Below are 20,398 nucleotides of genomic sequence, written 5' to 3' on the forward strand. Positions count from 1 at the left end.
GGCTGAGCACGGGACACCCTTCTTCCTGCCGGGCTGCTTCCCCTCCTCTGGTTTCTTTCTGTCAGTCCTCAGAGAGCAAGGAGATGCTCACAGCCTGTCACCAGCACTTACGGGTTGGCTGAAAGACCACAGGTTGGGAAGACCAACAAGGAAACGGGGGAAAACCTGCACTGCACCATGTCAAGGGAGAGACGTGAAGCCGACCGCTTCATCGCCCTGCGATTGCCAGCCCGAGCGAGGGACGTTCTGACCAGCTACTGAAAGAGGCAGCACCAGGTTTAGAAAGTTCGCTTCAATTTTATTGCGTACAAGAAGATTTGGCTTCTATTTATTGCCCCGCCCACACCCCAAAATGAAACCCCAGTGCCCAGGATTGCCGCTTAGCAATCAGTCACTCAGCCTCCAGTCAGACCCAAGGAGAAGCCAAACCCCGGGGCTACGTCACCTCCTCCCTCTCCAGTCCCAGCCAGCCCTATTTCAACCTAACCCTACACCAGGCCTGGACCTCAAGAGACACACCCTGAAGGAACGCAGCGTCTCCAGCTCTTGCCATACACCAAGTCCTGCCTATGTGAAGCCCTCATTGCTTCTAACGCAGCACAAGTCCTTCCTGTCCAGTTCACTTCCATCATCTCCACCGTCCATGACAGGGAAAGCACGGCTGTGCCAGTAAACTGGACTGTTGAGTCAGCAGCTCTTGGTGCCACCTCCGAGGAAGCGTTGCAGGTGGTTCTGCTGTCCTTTGTAGCTTCTTGCTCAAGCCCTCATCGTTGCTTTCTGCTTTCCTTCTCGGCTTTCTTCCTCAGCTGAGTAGCGCTTGCCTTGCCTCGGCAAGCTTGCTGCAAGAGGGAAAAAAGAGGCACTATTTCACTCACGCACGCTGCCAGCACAGTCTGACTTAGAGAGCTGCTCGCAAGATATCCCTGGGCTACAAACCCAAGAACAAGGAAGGACACAAAAGTCACATCTGCATTGTCTGTTACCGCATGCCAAGGAAGAGTCCTCACACTCGAGCACTGCCCCACTTGCAGCTGAGGGGAGGAGGAGCTGGAAAGGACAGGTGGACAGAAAAGAAGGGAAAAGCTGAAGAGGCGAGAATCAACTTCTCCCCGAGGCAGATCACACCTTTGTGGCCACTCTTTTAGGAATGCTCACCATTCCTAATCCTAGCATTAGCAAGATGAAAATTCACCACCTACCTTTTCACGCTCCTCGCGTACGCACTGAGGGCCGTGCCGTGGCTGTGCTGCACAACACCAGCGACTGAAAGAAAGCACGCAGAGAGCGGATCTGTTGCAGACAGTGCCAGGAGCTGTGCTTGAACAACGCTTTCGGTAAGGCACTCCTACCTTGCAATGGCCACACTTTGGGAGCTCTGGGACACAGCCACGTGTTGCTCTCCTGAGTCCCAGCTCCATTTCTCAGCCCACTCACGCTCTGCTCCTCCATGTTCTGCAAAGGAAAAGTCCCAAGAGGGAAATTCAGTTCATCGCAGATGTCATCAAACTGTCAGGGCAGTCGCACTCATTGCTCGGGGTGAGCAACCAGCTGCATGCTTACCCAAGGAGCAGCGGTTACTTTTACTTGAGTGTAACAGCCAATGCCTGACTGCAAGTACGAACACTAACCTATGCCTAACTCTAAAATAACAACAGAAACCTATACCTAACTCTAAAATAACAACAAAAACCTATACCTAACTCTAAAATAACAACAAAAACCTATACCTAACCCTAAAGAACAAACAGGAACCTATGCCTAACTCTAAAATAACAACAGAAACCTATACCTAACACTAAAACTAAACTGAACACTAACACTAACACTAACTTAACACTACCATCAACAAAAACATAACAAGCACCTAACCTAACAGGGGGAAGATGGAACTGGGGGCCCACAGAACCAGAGGAGCAACAAGGTGGAGGAGCAGAAGATGTTAAATAATGCCACCCAGCTAATGCTGGGGGCAGGGGCCGCGCAGCAGGAAAGGAGCCGAGTGCCTGGACCAGCGATGGTGAAGCTGTGACCATGCCAACGCGGGGCCTGGCACGGTGGTGTGGTGCCAGGCCAGCTATGCCGCGGGCGGATCCACGTCCATGGGCTCCTCTGGAGGGGGATCCACCTCCATCGGTTCCTCCGGAGGGGGATCCACCTCCATCGGTTCCTCCGGAGGGGGATCCACCTCCATCGGTTCCTCCGGAGGGGGATCCACCTCCATCGGTTCCTCCGGAGGGGGATCCACCTCCATAGGCTCCACATGGGTGGTGGTCACAGGGCTGGTCCAGGCATGATGGATAATGGCTCTCTTACCCCTCCTCTGCCTGATGGTCATGGCGGGCTCCCTCCTCCTTCTGACTCCTAGGGCCCCCAGCTCCATCCTCCCACCAGAAACTTCAACCCTCGCCCTCTTTGCAGCAGGCATGGCTGTTAACTGCCACAACTGTCAGAGGCATGCGGCAACAGTGACCATGGTGACATGGAGAGGGTTCTAAAATGGCGGCCGCACTGCTGGCACTGGAGTTCCACATAGGATGAGGAGGGGGCTGGAGGGCAGGGCATGGTACGGGAGCTACAAGGTGCTCCCTGTGCCCAGCGGGCAGCCCTTCTCTCTGGCCAGCAAGAGGGAACAGACGAGCCGGCCTCAAGTAAAGGGCCCTCGGCCTCCTTCACCCTCCTTCACCCTCCCCCTTCTTCCACAAGGGAATCTTTTTGGGCTGCCATACTGTTGTGGTTTTGTATTTTTTTCTATTGGTATTTCACATCATAACATCATCTGGAGATCATAGATTGATCAGTCAATCATATTGATCTAGATAAGTCCATGACACAGACGCAGCACGCAGCAGCTCCTGATGGGGCTCCTGAGCTGAGCACCAACAACGGCAGGCTCCAAAGGGGACCTGACTACGCCTGCCTCCTGGGACACACAAGCTCTGCTTTCCATAGTCGCACCCAGCGCCTCTCCTTGTGCGGCACCTCGGCGGATTCAACCCTTACCTACAATTAAGACCTCTGACTGAATTGGAATTCCAGTCACTCTGATTACACCCCACATCCCTGCTGCAGGCCCTCCCACATGCCCACGTGCTGCACCCAGCCACACCGGCTGCCACAGCCCCGCAGCCAGGCGGGGGTTGGTGCTTCATGATCCTTGAGGTCCCTTCCAACCCGGGTCATTCTGTGATTCTGTGATCGGGTTGAAGGGGCTGGCACTGCCCTGAAGGTGAGCGAGAGAAGTTGGCAAAGGAAGGGTGAGTGGCGGGATCCGAGGAGGGCGTTTTGTGTTTGTGTGCGTGTCTGTTGTTTGCCTGATGTGTTTGTGTGCGTTGTTGTTTCAGGTGTCTGAGTGAGGACTCCCTGTGGGAACTGGCAGCAAGCAAAGGAATGGATCGACGGGCCTGGCCGCCGTGTTGGACTGCGGCTGTGGAGCCAACGAAGGTGTGTCCAGTGTCCTTCCTTACATCATTGACTATGTATGAGGTGTACCTATATCTGTGTAACCATTTTACAAGTCAGGGTGCAGGTTTTTGGTGGGGTCCTGACAGTTCCTCAGCTAGAACCCTCTTACCCCTTTGAGACAGGCCGCTTCCGTCTGTAGCTGTCATGCCAGGAGCCAAATAAATTGCCCCATGGTGAAAAACACCAAGACTCCTATGTCTGCACCGACTCTTTAACCATTTGTTTAAGAGGTGGGTTTTTAGGTCCAACTCAGTATCCCTCCCTGCCACTGAAAGTACAGATGCAATAACCACCCGCACACCTGTTCCTTCGATTACCCGCCCCAGTCCCCTGAAATCATCTTTGATAGCCTTCAGGCTTTTTTTACTAACTTCTTCACTGCCAGCCTGAACTATCAGCAGGGGATAGTAGACAGAAGGGCAGATCAGACTGGGAAGTCTCCCAGCAATGTCCCTGACCCGTGCCCAGGGGAGGGAGCACGTCTCCCTGCGGGTAGGGTCGGGCCAGCATATAGGGCCTTCCATTCCTCGCCAGTAGGGTTGTGCGCCCATGATGGCAGTAATGAACAAACTGCTGCATCACAAAGATCTTGGCCTGATTAGAAATCTTTGAGTAATGCTGTTACAGCAGACAGAATGTGCTAAGCGCAAGTAGTCTCCTGCACTTCACATCCTTGCTACTTTGTTCTGGGTGTTGTCACTGAGCAGCGTCTAACACAAATTCTGCCCCGGTCAGCTGGCTGCCTGAGCTTGAGCCCTGATGGCAACACTGTGTGCTTACCCAGGAGCAGCGGTTACTTTTACTTGAGTGTAGCAGCCAATGCCTGACTGTAAGTACGAACACTAACCTATGCCTAACTCTAAAATAACAACAGAAACCTATACCTAACCCTAAAGAACAAACAGGAACCTATGCCTAACTCTAAAGAACAAACAGGAACCTATCCCTAACGCTAAAACTAAACTGAACACTAACACTAACCTAACACAACCATCAAAACAAAGAACAGAGCAAACACCTAACTACAACAGGGGGAAGAAGGAACTGGGGGCCCACAGAACCGGAGGAGCAACGAGGTGGAGGAGAAGAAGATGTTAAATAATGCCACCCAGCTCATGCTGGGGGCAGGGGCCACGCAGCAGGAAAGGAGCCGAGTGCCTGGACCAGCGATGGTGAAGCTGTGACCATGCCAACGGTCATGACCATGACCACGGTGGTGTGGTGCCAGGCCAGCTATGCCGCGGGCGGATCCACGTCCATGGGCTCCTCTGGAGGGGGATCCACCTCCATCGGTTCCTCCGGAGGGGGATCCACCTCCATCGGCTCCACATGGGTGGTGGTCACAGGGCTGGTCCAGGCATGATGGAAACGGGCTCCTTTCCCCCTCCTCCATTTGATGGTTATGGCGGGCACCCTCCTCCTCTTCGGTTCTGGGGCCCCCAGCTCCTTCTCCCACTTAAATCCTCACTACATTCCTCTCGCCCTCGCTTCGTGCTGGACATGGCTGCTACCTGCCCAGCACTCTCAGAGGTGAGTGAGTCGGGTGGAGCCGCAGCAACCAAGGTGACAGCTGTGACATGGGGAAGATTCCAAAATGGCACCTGTGCTGCTGGGAGTGGTGTTCCGCATAGGATGAGGAGGGGGCTGGAGGGCAGGGCACGGCACGGGAGCTACAAGGCACTCCCTGTGTCCAGCGGGCAGCCCTTCTCTCCGGCCAGCAAGAGGGCACAGAGAGCTGGCCCCGAGAAAAGGGCCCTCGGCCTCCTTCACCCTCCCCCTCCTTTCATAAGGGAATCCCCACTTTGGGCTGGGCACCCACATGGAATCATTGAAACTACAACCTACTACTTTGCTTCTACAGCAAGACTACTGTACTGAAATACTACTGTACTTAAAAGCACCTGCAATCACACTACACTCGTTTTTAATATTAAACTCTCAAACTTTCATAGCAAATAATAACATCCGCTCACAAAGAAAATGTGGAGAGGCCACAAAAGAGAAATACCACTCATGAAAACATTTGTATTTAGACATTCAAACTAACAACGTACTTTGTCTTTACCTAACCGTACCATTCTGTGCTAGAAATACGATGTTTTGCTGTAGAGTATAACTTGGAGAACCCAAAAGCAGCTAAAACCTGCTCCACTCAGTAATTTGACCATCCGCTGATATTTGGTTCTTTGCTCCCTTGCTTTCTAGTTGCTCACTCTTTAGACACACGCAAATCACATTGTCAAGGACTACAAAAACACTGTTAGCCAAAAAATTTATGCTGGCAGAATCTTAACGTTAGAAACGTGTAAATTGGTTGCAAAGAAGAAAGTGAAGACCAACACAGTAACCAAATACTAACTGATACATAAGGCTTCTCTCACACATCCTGAAAACAGAACCGCCAGCCTTAATGAACTTTGCTCTTCAGACACTGACTGAAATGCAAGTATTACCTTGTCATGGTTTAATAATTTTGTAATTTTGCTATCAGTATTCCACATCATAACATCATATAAAGCATGAATAGTTTTACTGAATCTGCAACTTACAGAAGAAGACTACATCTCCCAGAGAACAACACGAGGTCACGGGACCTGGACACTATATTAACTCTGTCGCAGGCTAGACTGACGTCTTTCGAGTTCTGGCGTTCAGGGGAGTGTGTGGGAGCCTTCACCGTTTCGCCTAGATTTACAGTAGGCCTCTCGGTTTCGGGACTCATTCTCTCTCCTATTTTGCTTGATTCGTTAGCTCAATTTTCAATTATATTGTATTATACTGTGTTATCCTGTATTTCGATATAGTAATTTAGTAAATAAGTGTGCCTCCTTAGATTGTTGCTGCTGTTTTCTTTTCCTAATTAACTTTTTTTCCTTTCGGCCTAGGGCCCCTGCTGGGCCCACAGTCCCTGTCACGGACGCAGGTGGATTTTTAGTTTAAACCGTGACATACCTGTAGCAGCCTGGATCTGGCAATAGTCAAAGAATCCTTTACGTCCAGCTCCTTAGCATCAAAAGACCACAGATACTGCTGGGGCAGAATTTCATTGAAGCCTTCAAAAGAAGCTTGTGTCTGTTCCTCAGTGCCTCGGGAAAGTCTCCATTCTGCTACCAGCCTGGAAAAGACACAGAAGGATCATTTAAAACAGGCTACGCTAACCCAAGTTCATCTTTGTTAGTTTGTTTTGAAATGAACCGTAAGCTGTGTTAAGAAAAATGATGGAAAGTGCTGGGGATAGAGCACTGTGTAACTGTATTCTAATTGTATTCCCAACCTTCACCCTGCGCAAACAATTTTAAGTTAAAACCCTATGTTTCCAACCACTCAACTGCAGAAAGCATTTTAGGCTCCAGCAGAAGGCAGCATCTACTCACTGATGATATTAATGAGAGCACAGGAGTCCCTTGCTGTTCGGAGGAAGAAAAAAATGCAGAGCTGTGTTCATCTAATATGTTCCATATTTGTTTCTGTCAATCACGAAACTTTGCTCTGTGGTAGAAACTCCACTCTCCATTAAGAAAAGGGAGAAAAGCAGGCAGGAGACCCAAAGAACCTGAACCCAGGGAGAAGCAGATATTATGCTGAATTCAAGCCTAACCTGTCAGGAGAACTGGAATCGAAAGGAGAGAACGCAACACAGGACACAGAGTGTGACAAAAGAACATTGCTTAAGCTGCAATCTGAGCTCTGCCCGGCTTCCTCAAAAGCAGAAGAGAACGGTCTTCTGCAGGTACTCCCTCCTCTCCATCCCAGTGAGTATTTGGCACAACTGCCAATGCCAATACGTTCCTTCTGCAAATGTCACCGTTTCTGTGAAACCTTTCCAGATGACTCGTGACTAAAGCAATTTCTACTCCCTCATTCCTCAAAACCTTCCCACACAAAAGCCTTCACAGATCAGATGGTAAGAAAGAGGGAATTCTACGGCCACAGCAATAAAGCGCGCAGAAAGCCCATCTGTTGCAGACAGAGGAGTGAGCCGTGCTTAACCAACACTGCTTCAGCGCACGCTTACAGTAAGGCACACCTACCTTGCGCTGGCCACGCACGAAGCTCGTGACGCAGCTCCAGGCGGCTCTCCTGGGGCCCAGCTTCATTTCACGGCCACTCACGCTCTGCTGCTGGACATTCTGCAACGGAAAAGCCACCGGATGCAAATCCCATCCCTCGCAGATGGCATCAGACCTCCGCTCTCATGGCAGTCACCACCGCCCTGCCCTGGGCAGCGCTTCCACTGCCCTTGCTCCTGCCACAAGACACCAACGTCTGCTTCTGACGCGGCTCCACCATGGGATCCTGTATGCAATAGAGAAACACACGGAGGCTGCCAGCCACTGCAACACGCGCGCTGTGAAACCCCTGGCACTGCTGAGTCCCAAGAGCAGAGGAGAGAAGCGTTTGCCTGCCATGGACGGGCTGCGGCGGGATTGAATCCTGCCTTCGAATCGGGACACCCCCAGGGAGAGCCTCCCTGGGGACCCAAAGACTGAAATGGAGGCAAGGTAACACTTTGCTATAGAAAGGGAAAGGGGAACTTCACAGAATCCGAGACAAAGGGTAACTGCAGATAGTTTACATTTAAAAGTGCAGGGATAGGGGGAATTACAGACACTTAGTCAAAATAAAACCAGAGAAGAGGGCAATAAAGATAAGAAGAAATTGTCCGGAGACCTCTGACAAGAAGAAGGATTAGATACCCCCGGGCAAGATGATGCTGACATGGGAGAACGATACCAGCAGATAACACCAAGAAGAAAACAGAAGAAGAATTTCACCCCAAAACAACGGCAAGGGTCGCGGGGAACGGGGTCCTAGGGAATGTAATGAATATGTAATCAAACTGAGGAGGAGACTATTGATTACGTATTAGCTTAACCTATATCTGTAACACACTTTTCTCCTTACGGTGTGCAAGTTTGGTGGAGCTCTCCCGCTTGCACCCGGCGCTGCGCAACGCTGGAATAAACATACCTGCTTTAGAACCCATCTTTGGGTTATAGAGTTTGATTCCGCAAGTCATCTTCCTGCCGCACAGCCCAGCACGGCCGGAGCCGCACCACACGATCCGGGCCGGGGCCGGCTCAGGCTCTGCCTCCAGGCTTTTGGGGCCGGCCGGGTGACTCCGCAGCACAGCGAGACCGTGGAGCCGCCCGGGAGCCGCCTCTGGGTGCCGGCAGCGCCGCGAGCTCCTCCCCCGACAGCCCCTCCGTGCCCCCGCCCCGAGGCCCGACCCCGTTCGCAGCACAGAGCCCGCTCCTCCCGGCCCCGCTCATGGCCGCCATGCCGCCATGGCCCGGAAGTGCTCTCCGCCGCCTGCAGGAAGCACTTCCTGTCACTGGCACTGGCACTGTCACGTGGCTCAGGCCGGGCTGGGGCCTGTTGGGGGGGGGCGGCTGCCGGAAAAGGACCCAAAATTCACGTCTCATTTCGTGTCTTTCCTCTCGCTTTCCTTCCTTTACCTTCCCCTTCCCTTCCTTCCTTCCTCGCCCTCGTCCCCTTCCCTTCACCACCTCCCTGTGTCCATTCCAGTGCCTGGCCACCCTTTCTGAGCAGTAATACCTCGTAGTGTCCAGCCTGAATCTCCCCTGTCGCAGCTTGAAGCCATTCCCTCTGGTCCTATCATTAATGACACGAGAGAAGAGGCCGAGCCCCAGCTCACTACAGCCTCCCTTCAGGAAGTTAGAGAGAGCAATGAGGTCTCCCCTGAGCCTCCTCTTCTCCAGGCTGAACAATCCCAGCTCCCTCAGCCGCTCCTCATACGGCCTGTGCTCCAGACCCCTCACCAGCTTTGTTGCCCTCCTCTGAACGCGTTCCAGGGCCTCGATGTCTTTCTTGCACTGAGGGGCCCAAAACTGAACACAGCACTCGAGCTGCGGCCTCATCAGTGCTGAGAACAGGGGGACAATCACCTCTCTGCTCCTGCTGGCAACACTGTTTCCCATGCAGGCCAGGATGCCCTCGGCCTTCTTATTATACAGCAAAGGAATCCCCTGAAAAGGAAACCACAATATCTGGCAACATGAAACAAAGTTCTGATTCGTAAAAGACTGGCAGCAAGGCCTGAATCTCTTGTGTCATCTGCTCTTGATGTATCACATTAGCACTAGGTGGAATGCAGAAGCTTCCTGAGACGTGATAATCAAAACCTAGTCCAATGCCTTTAAAAAAGCCTTTAAGAGATTACTCCTCCTTGTCTGTTTAAAATAAACTTAGGTAATACAAAAGGTTGGAAAATTTTTGGACAACTCCCCAGGGCCGGGCTTTGGAAGGCCGTATTGACGAGAGTCAATCAAGCTCCGGCTGCAGGCGTATATGTGTGTGCCAGTTCTTTAACACAGTAGAAATCACAACTTGCTGCATGATCAAAATTCTACATGTGCTACTCCTGAACCCCAATGACTTCCAACGGTGTTAAATTACCCCTTGATCTCAAAGCAGAACAAAACAACAAAATGCCACACCAATAGTGAATACATAAAAACAAACAACTCCTTGGGCCTCAAGGGGAGGCTGATGCACAGGCCACGGCTGCCAGCGTGCAGCTGGGCTTCCCAGGGCAAACAGCAACACACGGTGCATCCATCAGAAGCTGAAAGAGCCCTCAGGGAAGAGAGGCCAACTCAAGGGGCTGAGCACGGGACACCCTTCTTCCTGCCGGGCTGCTTCCCCTCCTCTGGTTTCTTTCTGTCAGTCCTCAGAGAGCAAGGAGATGCTCACAGCCTGTCACCAGCACTTACGGGTTGGCTGAAAGGCCACAGGTTGGGAAGACCAACAAGGAAACGGGGGAAAACCTGCACTGCACCATGTCAAGGGAGAGACGTGAAGCCGACCGCTTCATCGCCCTGCGATTGCCAGCCCGAGCGAGGGACGTTCTGACCAGCTACTGAAAGAGGCAGCACCAGGTTTAGAAAGTTCGCTTCAATTTTATTGCGTACAAGAAGATTTGGCTTCTATTTATTGCCCCGCCCACACCCCAAAATGAAACCCCAGTGCCCAGGATTGCCGCTTAGCAATCAGTCACTCAGCCTCCAGTCAGACCCAAGGAGAAGCCAAACCCCGGGGCTACGTCACCTCCTCCCTCTCCAGTCCCAGCCAGCCCTATTTCAACCTAACCCTACACCAGGCCTGGACCTCAAGAGACACACCCTGAAGGAACGCAGCGTCTCCAGCTCTTGCCATACACCAAGTCCTGCCTATGTGAAGCCCTCATTGCTTCTAACGCAGCACAAGTCCTTCCTGTCCAGTTCACTTCCATCATCTCCACCGTCCATGACAGGGAAAGCACGGCTGTGCCAGTAAACTGGGCTGTTGAGTCAGCAGCTCTTGGTGCCACCTCCGAGGAAGCGTTGCAGGTGGTTCTGCTGTCCTTTGTAGCTTCTTGCTCAAGCCCTCATCGTTGCTTTCTGCTTTCCTTCTCGGCTTTCTTCCTCAGCTGAGTAGCGCTTGCCTTGCCTCGGCAAGCTTGCTGCAAGAGGGAAAAAAGAGGCACTATTTCACTCACGCACGCTGCCAGCACAGTCTGACTTAGAGAGCTGCTCGCAAGATATCCCTGGGCTACGAACCCAAGAACAAGGAAGGACACAAAAGTCACATCTGCATTGTCTGTTACCGCATGCCAAGGAAGAGTCCTCACACTCGAGCACTGCCCCACTTGCAGCTGAGGGGAGGAGGAGCTGGAAAGGACAGGTGGACAGAAAAGAAGGGAAAAGCTGAAGAGGCGAGAATCAACTTCTCCCCGAGGCAGATCACACCTTTGTGGCCACTCTTTTAGGAATGCTCACCATTCCTAATCCTAGCGTTAGCAAGATGAAAATTCACCACCTACCTTTCCACGCTCCTCGCGTACGCACTGAGGGCCGTGCCGTGGCTGTGCTGCACAACACCAGCGACTGAAAGAAAGCACGCAGAGAGCGGATCTGTTGCAGACAGTGCCAGGAGCTGTGCTTGAACAACGCTTTCGGTAAGGCACTCCTACCTTGCAATGGCCACACTTTGGGAGCTCTGGGACACAGCCACGTGTTGCTCTCCTGAGTCCCAGCTCCATTTCTCAGCCCACTCACGCTCTGCTCCTCCATGTTCTGCAAAGGAAAAGTCCCAAGAGGGAAATTCAGTTCATCGCAGATGTCATCAAACTGTCAGGGCAGTCGCACTCATTGCTCGGGGTGAGCAACCAGCTGCATGCTTACCCAAGGAGCAGCGGTTACTTTTACTTGAGTGTAACAGCCAATGCCTGACTGCAAGTACGAACACTAACCTATGCCTAACTCTAAAATAACAACAGAAACCTATACCTAACTCTAAAATAACAACAAAAACCTATACCTAACTCTAAAATAACAACAAAAACCTATACCTAACCCTAAAGAACAAACAGGAACCTATGCCTAACTCTAAAAAACGAACAGGAACCTATCCCTAACACTAAAACTAAACTGAACACTAACACTAACCTAACACTACCATCAAAACAAAGAACATAACAAACACCTAACCTAACAGGGGGAAGATGGAACTGGGGGCCCACAGAACCAGAGGAGCAACAAGGTGGAGGAGCAGAAGATGTTAAATAATGCCACCCAGCTAATGCTGGGGGCAGGGGCCGCGCAGCAGGAAAGGAGCCGAGTGCCTGGACCAGCGATGGTGAAGCTGTGACCATGCCAACGCGGGGCCTGGCACGGTGGTGTGGTGCCAGGCCAGCTATGCCGCGGGCGGATCCACGTCCATGGGCTCCTCTGGAGGGGGATCCACCTCCATCGGTTCCTCCGGAGGGGGATCCACCTCCATCGGTTCCTCCGGAGGGGGATCCACCTCCATCGGTTCCTCCGGAGGGGGATCCACCTCCATAGGCTCCACATGGGTGGTGGTCACAGGGCTGGTCCAGGCATGATGGATAATGGCTCTCTTACCCCTCCTCTGCCTGATGGTCATGGCGGGCCCCCTCCTCCTTCTGACTCCTAGGGCCCCCAGCTCCATCCTCCCACCAGAAACTTCAACCCTCGCCCTCTTTGCAGCAGGCATGGCTGTTAACTGCCACAACTGTCAGAGGCATGCAGCAACGGTGACCATGGTGACATGGAGAGGGTTCTAAAATGGCGGCCGCACTGCTGGCACTGGAGTTCCACATAGGATGAGGAGGGGGCTGGAGGGCAGGGCATGGTACGGGAGCTACAAGGTGCTCCCTGTGCCCAGCGGGCAGCCCTTCTCTCTGGCCAGCAAGAGGGCACAGACGAGCCGGCCCCAAGTAAAGGGCCCTCGGCCTCCTTCACCCTCCTTCACCCTCCCCCTTCTTCCACAAGGGAATCTTTTTGGGCTGCCATACTGTTGTGGTTTTGTATTTTTTTCTATTGGTATTTCACATCATAACATCATCTGGAGATCATAGATTGATCAGTCAATCATATTGATCTAGATAAGTCCGTGACACAGACGCAGCACGCAGCAGCTCCTGATGGGGCTCCTGAGCTGAGCACCAACAACGGCAGGCTCCAAAGGGGACCTGACTACGCCTGCCTCCTGGGACACACAAGCTCTGCTTTCCATAGTCGCACCCAGCGCCTCTCCTTGTGCGGCACCTCGGCGGATTCAACCCTTACCTACAATTAAGACCTCTGACTGAATTGGAATTCCAGTCACTCTGATTACACCCCACATCCCTGCTGCAGGCCCTCCCACATGCCCACGTGCTGCACCCAGCCACACCGGCTGCCACAGCCCCGCAGCCAGGCGGGGGTTGGTGCTTCATGATCCTTGAGGTCCCTTCCAACCCGGGTCATTCTGTGATTCTGTGATCGGGTTGAAGGGGCTGGCACTGCCCTGAAGGTGAGCGAGAGAAGTTGGCAAAGGAAGGGTGAGTGGCGGGATCCGAGGAGGGCGTTTTGTGTTTGTGTGCGTGTCTGTTGTTTGCCTGATGTGTTTGTGTGCGTTGTTGTTTCAGGTGTCTGAGTGAGGACTCCCTGTGGGAACTGGCAGCAAGCAAAGGAATGGATCGACGGGCCTGGCCGCCGTGTTGGACTGCGGCTGTGGAGCCAACGAAGGTGTGTCCAGTGTCCTTCCTTACATCATTGACTATGTATGAGGTGTACCTATATCTGTGTAACCATTTTACAAGTCAGGGTGCAGGTTTTTGGTGGGGTCCTGACAGTTCCTCAGCTAGAACCCTCTTACCCCTTTGAGACAGGCCGCTTCCGTCTGTAGCTGTCATGCCAGGAGCCAAATAAATTGCCCCATGGTGAAAAACACCAAGACTCCTATGTCTGCACCGACTCTTTAACCATTTGTTTAAGAGGTGGGTTTTTAGGTCCAACTCAGTATCCCTCCCTGCCACTGAAAGTACAGATGCAATAACCACCCGCACACCTGTTCCTTCGATTACCCGCCCCAGTCCCCTGAAATCATCTTTGATAGCCTTCAGGCTTTTTTAACTAACTTCTTCACTGCCTGCCTGAACTATCAGCAGGGGATAGTAGACAGAAGGGCAGATCAGACTGGGAAGTCTCCCAGCAATGTCCCTGACCCGTGCCCAGGGGAGGGAGCACACCTCCCTGCGGGTAGGGTCGGGCCAGCATATAGGGCCTTCCATTCCTCGCCAGTAGGGTGTTGCGCCCATGATGGCAGTAATGAACAAACTGCTGCATCACAAAGATCTTGGCCTGATTAGAAATCTTTGAGTAATGCTGTTACAGCAGACAGAATGTGCTAAGCGCAAGTAGTCTCCTGCACTTCACATCCTTGCTACTTTGTTCTGGGTGTTGTCACTGAGCAGCGTCTAACACAAATTCTGCCCCGGTCAGCTGGCTGCCTGAGCTTGAGCCCTGATGGCAACACTGTGTGCTTACCCAGGAGCAGCGGTTACTTTTACTTGAGTGTAGCAGCCAATGCCTGACTGTAAGTACGAACACTAACCTATGCCTAACTCTAAAATAACAACAGAAACCTATACCTAACCCTAAAGAACAAACAGGAACCTATGCCTAACTCTAAAGAACAAACAGGAACCTATCCCTAACGCTAAAACTAAACTGAACACTAACACTAACCTAACACAACCATCAAAACAAAGAACAGAGCAAACACCTAACTACAACAGGGGGAAGAAGGAACTGGGGGCCCACAGAACCGGAGGAGCAACGAGGTGGAGGAGAAGAAGATGTTAAATAATGCCACCCAGCTCATGCTGGGGGCAGGGGCCACGCAGCAGGAAAGGAGCCGAGTGCCTGGACCAGCGATGGTGAAGCTGTGACCATGCCAACGGTCATGACCATGACCACGGTGGTGTGGTGCCAGGCCAGCTATGCCGCGGGCGGATCCACGTCCATGGGCTCCTCTGGAGGGGGATCCACCTCCATCGGTTCCTCCGGAGGGGGATCCACCTCCATCGGCTCCACATGGGTGGTGGTCACAGGGCTGGTCCAGGCATGATGGAAACGGGCTCCTTTCCCCCTCCTCCATTTGATGGTTATGGCGGGCACCCTCCTCCTCTTCGGTTCTGGGGCCCCCAGCTCCTTCTCCCACTTAAATCCTCACTACATTCCTCTCGCCCTCGCTTCGTGCTGGACATGGCTGCTACCTGCCCAGCACTCTCAGAGGTGAGTGAGTCGGGTGGAGCCGCAGCAACCAAGGTGACAGCTGTGACATGGGGAAGATTCCAAAATGGCACCTGTGCTGCTGGGAGTGGTGTTCCGCATAGGATGAGGAGGGGGCTGGAGGGCAGGGCACGGCACGGGAGCTACAAGGCACTCCCTGTGTCCAGCGGGCAGCCCTTCTCTCCGGCCAGCAAGAGGGCACAGAGAGCTGGCCCCGAGAAAAGGGCCCTCGGCCTCCTTCACCCTCCCCCTCCTTTCATAAGGGAATCCCCACTTTGGGCTGGGCACCCACATGGAATCATTGAAACTACAACCTACTACTTTGCTTCTACAGCAAGACTATTGTACTGAAATACTACTGTACTTAAAAGCACCTGCAATCACACTACACTCGTTTTTAATATTAAACTCTCAAACTTTCATAGCAAATAATAACATCCGCTCACAAAGAAAATGTGGAGAGGCCACAAAAGAGAAATACCACTCATGAAAACATTTGTATTTAGACATTCAAACTAACAACGTACTTTGTCTTTACCTATCCGTACCATTCTGTGCTAGAAATACGATGTTTTGCTGTAGAGTATAACTTGGAGAACCCAAAAGCAGCTAAAACCTGCTCCACTCAGTAATTTGACCATCCGCTGATATTTGGTTCTTTGCTCCCTTGCTTTCTAGTTGCTCACTCTTTAGACACACGCAAATCACATTGTCAAGGACTACAAAAACACTGTTAGCCAAAAAATTTATGCTGGCAGAATCTTAACGTTAGAAACGTGTAAATTGGTTGCAAAGAAGAAAGTGAAGACCAACACAGTAACCAAATACTAACTGATACATAAGGCTTCTCTCACACATCCTGAAAACAGAACCGCCAGCCTTAATGAACTTTGCTCTTCAGACACTGACTGAAATGCAAGTATTACCTTGTCATGGTTTAATAATTTTGTAATTTTGCTATCAGTATTCCACATCATAACATCATATAAAGCATGAATAGTTTTACTGAATCTGCAACTTACAGAAGAAGACTACATCTCCCAGAGAACAACACGAGGTCACGGGACCTGGACACTATATTAACTCTGTCGCAGGCTAGACTGACGTCTTTCGAGTTCTGGCGTTCAGGGGAGTGTGTGGGAGCCTTCACCGTTTCGCCTAGATTTACAGTAGGCCTCTCGGTTTCGGGACTCATTCTCTCTCCTATTTTGCTTGATTCGTTAGCTCAATTTTCAATTATATTGTATTATACTGTGTTATCCTGTATTTCGATATAGTAATTTAGTAAATAAGTGTGCCTCCTTAGATTGTTGCTGCTGTTTTCTTTTCCTAATTAACTTTTTTTCCTTTCGGCCTAGGGCCCCTGCTGGGCCCACAGTCCCTGTCACGGACGCAGGTGGATTTTTAGTTTAAACCGTGACATACCTGTAGCAGCCTGGATCTGGCAATAGTCAAAGAATCCTTTACGTCCAGCTCCTTAGCATCAAAAGACCACAGATACTGCTGGGGCAGAATTTCATTGAAGCCTTCAAAAGAAGCTTGTGTCTGTTCCTCAGTGCCTCGGGAAAGTCTCCATTCTGCTACCAGCCTGGAAAAGACACAGAAGGATCATTTAAAACAGGCTACGCTAACCCAAGTTCATCTTTGTTAGTTTGTTTTGAAATGAACCGTAAGCTGTGTTAAGAAAAATGATGGAAAGTGCTGGGGATAGAGCACTGTGTAACTGTATTCTAATTGTATTCCCAACCTTCACCCTGCGCAAACAATTTTAAGTTAAAACCCTATGTTTCCAACCACTCAACTGCAGAAAGCATTTTAGGCTCCAGCAGAAGGCAGCATCTACTCACTGATGATATTAATGAGAGCACAGGAGTCCCTTGCTGTTCGGAGGAAGAAAAAAATGCAGAGCTGTGTTCATCTAATATGTTCCATATTTGTTTCTGTCAATCACGAAACTTTGCTCTGTGGTAGAAACTCCACTCTCCATTAAGAAAAGGGAGAAAAGCAGGCAGGAGACCCAAAGAACCTGAACCCAGGGAGAAGCAGATATTATGCTGAATTCAAGCCTAACCTGTCAGGAGAACTGGAATCGAAAGGAGAGAACGCAACACAGGACACAGAGTGTGACAAAAGAACATTGCTTAAGCTGCAATCTGAGCTCTGCCCGGCTTCCTCAAAACCAGAAGAGAACGGTCTTCTGCAGGTACTCCCTCCTCTCCATCCCAGTGAGTATTTGGCACAACTGCCAATGCCAATACGTTCCTTCTGCAAATGTCACCGTTTCTGTGAAACCTTTCCAGATGACTCGTGACTAAAGCAATTTCTACTCCCTCATTCCTCAAAACCTTCCCACACAAAAGCCTTCACAGATCAGATGGTAAGAAAGAGGGAATTCTACGGCCACAGCAATAAAGCGCGCAGAAAGCCCATCTGTTGCAGACAGAGGAGTGAGCCGTGCTTAACCAACACTGCTTCAGCGCACGCTTACAGTAAGGCACACCTACCTTGCGCTGGCCACGCACGAAGCTCGTGACGCAGCTCCAGGCGGCTCTCCTGGGGCCCAGCTTCATTTCACGGCCACTCACGCTCTGCTGCTGGACATTCTGCAACGGAAAAGCCACCGGATGCAAATCCCATCCCTCGCAGATGGCATCAGACCTCCGCTCTCATGGCAGTCACCACCGCCCTGCCCTGGGCAGCGCTTCCACTGCCCTTGCTCCTGCCACAAGACACCAACGTCTGCTTCTGACGCGGCTCCACCATGGGATCCTGTATGCAATAGAGAAACACACGGAGGCTGCCAGCCACTGCAACACGTGCGCTGTGAAACCCCTGGCACTGCTGAGTCCCAAGAGCAGAGGAGAGAAGCGTTTGCCTGCCATGGACGGGCTGCGGCGGGATTGAATCCTGCCTTCGAATCGGGACACCCCCAGGGAGAGCCTCCCTGGGGACCCAAAGACTGAAATGGAGGCAAGGTAACACTTTGCTATAGAAAGGGAAAGGGGAACTTCACAGAATCCGAGACAAAGGGTAACTGCAGATAGTTTACATTTAAAAGTGCAGGGATAGGGGGAATTACAGACACTTAGTCAAAATAAAACCAGAGAAGAGGGCAATAAAGATAAGAAGAAATTGTCCGGAGACCTCTGACAAGAAGAAGGATTAGATACCCCCGGGCAAGATGATGCTGACATGGGAGAACGATACCAGCAGATAACACCAAGAAGAAAACAGAAGAAGAATTTCACCCCAAAACAACGGCAAGGGTCGCGGGGAACGGGGTCCTAGGGAATGTAATGAATATGTAATCAAACTGAGGAGGAGACTATTGATTACGTATTAGCTTAACCTATATCTGTAACACACTTTTCTCCTTACGGTGTGCAAGTTTGGTGGAGCTCTCCCGCTTGCACCCGGCGCTGCGCAACGCTGGAATAAACATACCTGCTTTAGAACCCATCTTTGGATTATAGAGTTTGATTCCGCAAGTCATCTTCCTGCCGCACAGCCCAGCACGGCCGGAGCCGCACCACACGATCCGGGCCGGGGCCGGCTCAGGCTCTGCCTCCAGGCTTTTGGGGCCGGCCGGGTGACTCCGCAGCACAGCGAGACCGTGGAGCCGCCCGGGAGCCGCCTCTGGGTGCCGGCAGCGCCGCGAGCTCCTCCCCCGACAGCCCCTCCGTGCCCCCGCACCGAGGCCCGACCCCGTTCGCAGCACAGAGCCCGCTCCTCCCGGCCCCGCTCATGGCCGCCATGCCGCCATGGCCCGGAAGTGCTCTCCGCCGCCTGCAGGAAGCACTTCCTGTCACTGGCACTGGCACTGTCACGTGGCTCAGGCCGGGCTGGGGCCTGTTGGGGGGGGGCGGCTGCCGGAAAAGGACCCAAAATTCACGTCTCATTTCGTGTCTTTCCTCTCGCTTTCCTTCCTTTACCTTCCCCTTCCCTTCCTTCCTTCCTCGCCCTCGTCCCCTTCCCTTCACCACCTCCCTGTGTCCATTCCAGTGCCTGGCCACCCTTTCTGAGCAGTAATACCTCGTAGTGTCCAGCCTGAATCTCCCCTGTCGCAGCTTGAAGCCATTCCCTCTGGTCCTATCATTAATGACACGAGAGAAGAGGCCGAGCCCCAGCTCACTACAGCCTCCCTTCAGGAAGTTAGAGAGAGCAATGAGGTCTCCCCTGAGCCTCCTCTTCTCCAGGCTGAACAATCCCAGCTCCCTCAGCCGCTCCTCATACGGCCTGTGCTCCAGACCCCTCACCAGCTTTGTTGCCCTCCTCTGAACGCGTTCCAGGGCCTCGATGTCTTTCTTGCACTGAGGGGCCCAAAACTGAACACAGCACTCGAGCTGCGGCCTCATCAGTGCTGAGAACAGGGGGACAATCACCTCTCTGCTCCTGCTGGCAACACTGTTTCCCATGCAGGCCAGGATGCCCTCGGCCTTCTTCTATTATACAGCAAAGGAATCCCCTGAAAAGGAAACCACAATATCTGGCAACATGAAACAAAGTTCTGATTCGTAAAAGACTGGCAGCAAGGCCTGAATCTCTTGTGTCATCTGCTCTTGATGTATCACATTAGCACTAGGTGGAATGCAGAAGCTTCCTGAGACGTGATAATCAAAACCTAGTCCAATGCCTTTAAAAAAGCCTTTAAGAGATTACTCCTCCTTGTCTGTTTAAAATAAACTTAGGTAATACAAAAGGTTGGAAAATTTTTGGACAACTCCCCAGGGCCGGGCTTTGGAAGGCCGTATTGACGAGAGTCAATCAAGCTCCGGCTGCAGGCGTATATGTGTGTGCCAGTTCTTTAACACAGTAGAAATCACAACTTGCTGCATGATCAAAATTCTACATGTGCTACTCCTGAACCCCAATGACTTCCAACGGTGTTAAATTACCCCTTGATCTCTAAGCAGAACAAAACAACAAAATGCCACACCAATAGTGAATACATAAAAACAAACAACTCCTTGGGCCTCAAGGGGAGGCTGATGCACAGGCCACGGCTGCCAGCGTGCAGCTGGGCTTCCCAGGGCAAACAGCAACACACGGTGCATCCATCAGAAGCTGAAAGAGCCCTCAGGGAAGAGAGGCCAACTCAAGGGGCTGAGCACGGGACACCCTTCTTCCTGCCGGGCTGCTTCCCCTCCTCTGGTTTCTTTCTGTCAGTCCTCAGAGAGCAAGGAGATGCTCACAGCCTGTCACCAGCACTTACGGGTTGGCTGAAAGGCCACAGGTTGGGAAGACCAACAAGGAAACGGGGGAAAACCTGCACTGCACCATGTCAAGGGAGAGACGTGAAGCCGACCGCTTCATCGCCCTGCGATTGCCAGCCCGAGCGAGGGACGTTCTGACCA

The 20,398-nt window shown here is 51.9% G+C and overlaps 2 protein-coding genes across 24 annotated transcripts; both read right to left on the reverse strand.

Annotated features, from left to right (window-relative positions):
• Positions 1-277: 277 nt before the first annotated feature.
• LOC146757883 (uncharacterized) lies at positions 278-10,323 on the reverse strand. Of its 12 annotated transcripts, none has more exons than XR_014935528.1 (7): positions 8,434-10,323; positions 7,494-7,592; positions 6,415-6,577; positions 1,350-1,452; positions 1,200-1,263; positions 984-1,047; positions 278-839 (listed from the first exon to the last, which is right to left on the reverse strand). XR_014935528.1 is itself a non-coding variant. In XM_085519034.1 (7 exons), the coding sequence occupies exons 4-7, from the start codon at positions 1,447-1,449 to the stop codon at positions 765-767; spliced, it is 303 nt and encodes a 100-aa protein (XP_085375160.1). In that variant the 5' UTR covers positions 1,450-1,452; positions 6,415-6,577; positions 7,494-7,592; positions 8,434-8,757; the 3' UTR covers positions 278-764. The 12 variants fall into 12 exon arrangements, 5 of the variants coding, with proteins under 5 accessions (XP_085375160.1, XP_085375158.1, XP_085375159.1 ...); XR_014935524.1 differs by having other exon boundaries at positions 937-1,047; XR_014935526.1 differs by having other exon boundaries at positions 7,494-7,758.
• Positions 10,324-10,365: 42 nt separating this feature from the next.
• LOC146757884 (uncharacterized) lies at positions 10,366-20,376 on the reverse strand. Of its 12 annotated transcripts, none has more exons than XR_014935509.1 (7): positions 18,489-19,584; positions 17,549-17,647; positions 16,470-16,632; positions 11,438-11,540; positions 11,288-11,351; positions 11,072-11,135; positions 10,366-10,927 (listed from the first exon to the last, which is right to left on the reverse strand). XR_014935509.1 is itself a non-coding variant. In XM_085519016.1 (7 exons), the coding sequence occupies exons 4-7, from the start codon at positions 11,535-11,537 to the stop codon at positions 10,853-10,855; spliced, it is 303 nt and encodes a 100-aa protein (XP_085375142.1). In that variant the 5' UTR covers positions 11,538-11,540; positions 16,470-16,632; positions 17,549-17,647; positions 18,489-18,822; the 3' UTR covers positions 10,366-10,852. The 12 variants fall into 12 exon arrangements, 3 of the variants coding, with proteins under 3 accessions (XP_085375142.1, XP_085375141.1, XP_085375140.1); XR_014935508.1 differs by having other exon boundaries at positions 11,025-11,135; XR_014935507.1 differs by having other exon boundaries at positions 11,025-11,135; positions 17,549-17,813.
• Between the last annotated feature and the right edge of the window lie 22 nt (positions 20,377-20,398).

This window comes from Coturnix japonica, chromosome 18, assembly GCF_054131305.1.
Source record: "Coturnix japonica strain WE chromosome 18, WE-NBRP24, whole genome shotgun sequence".
Classification (NCBI taxonomy): Eukaryota; Metazoa; Chordata; class Aves; order Galliformes; family Phasianidae; genus Coturnix; species Coturnix japonica.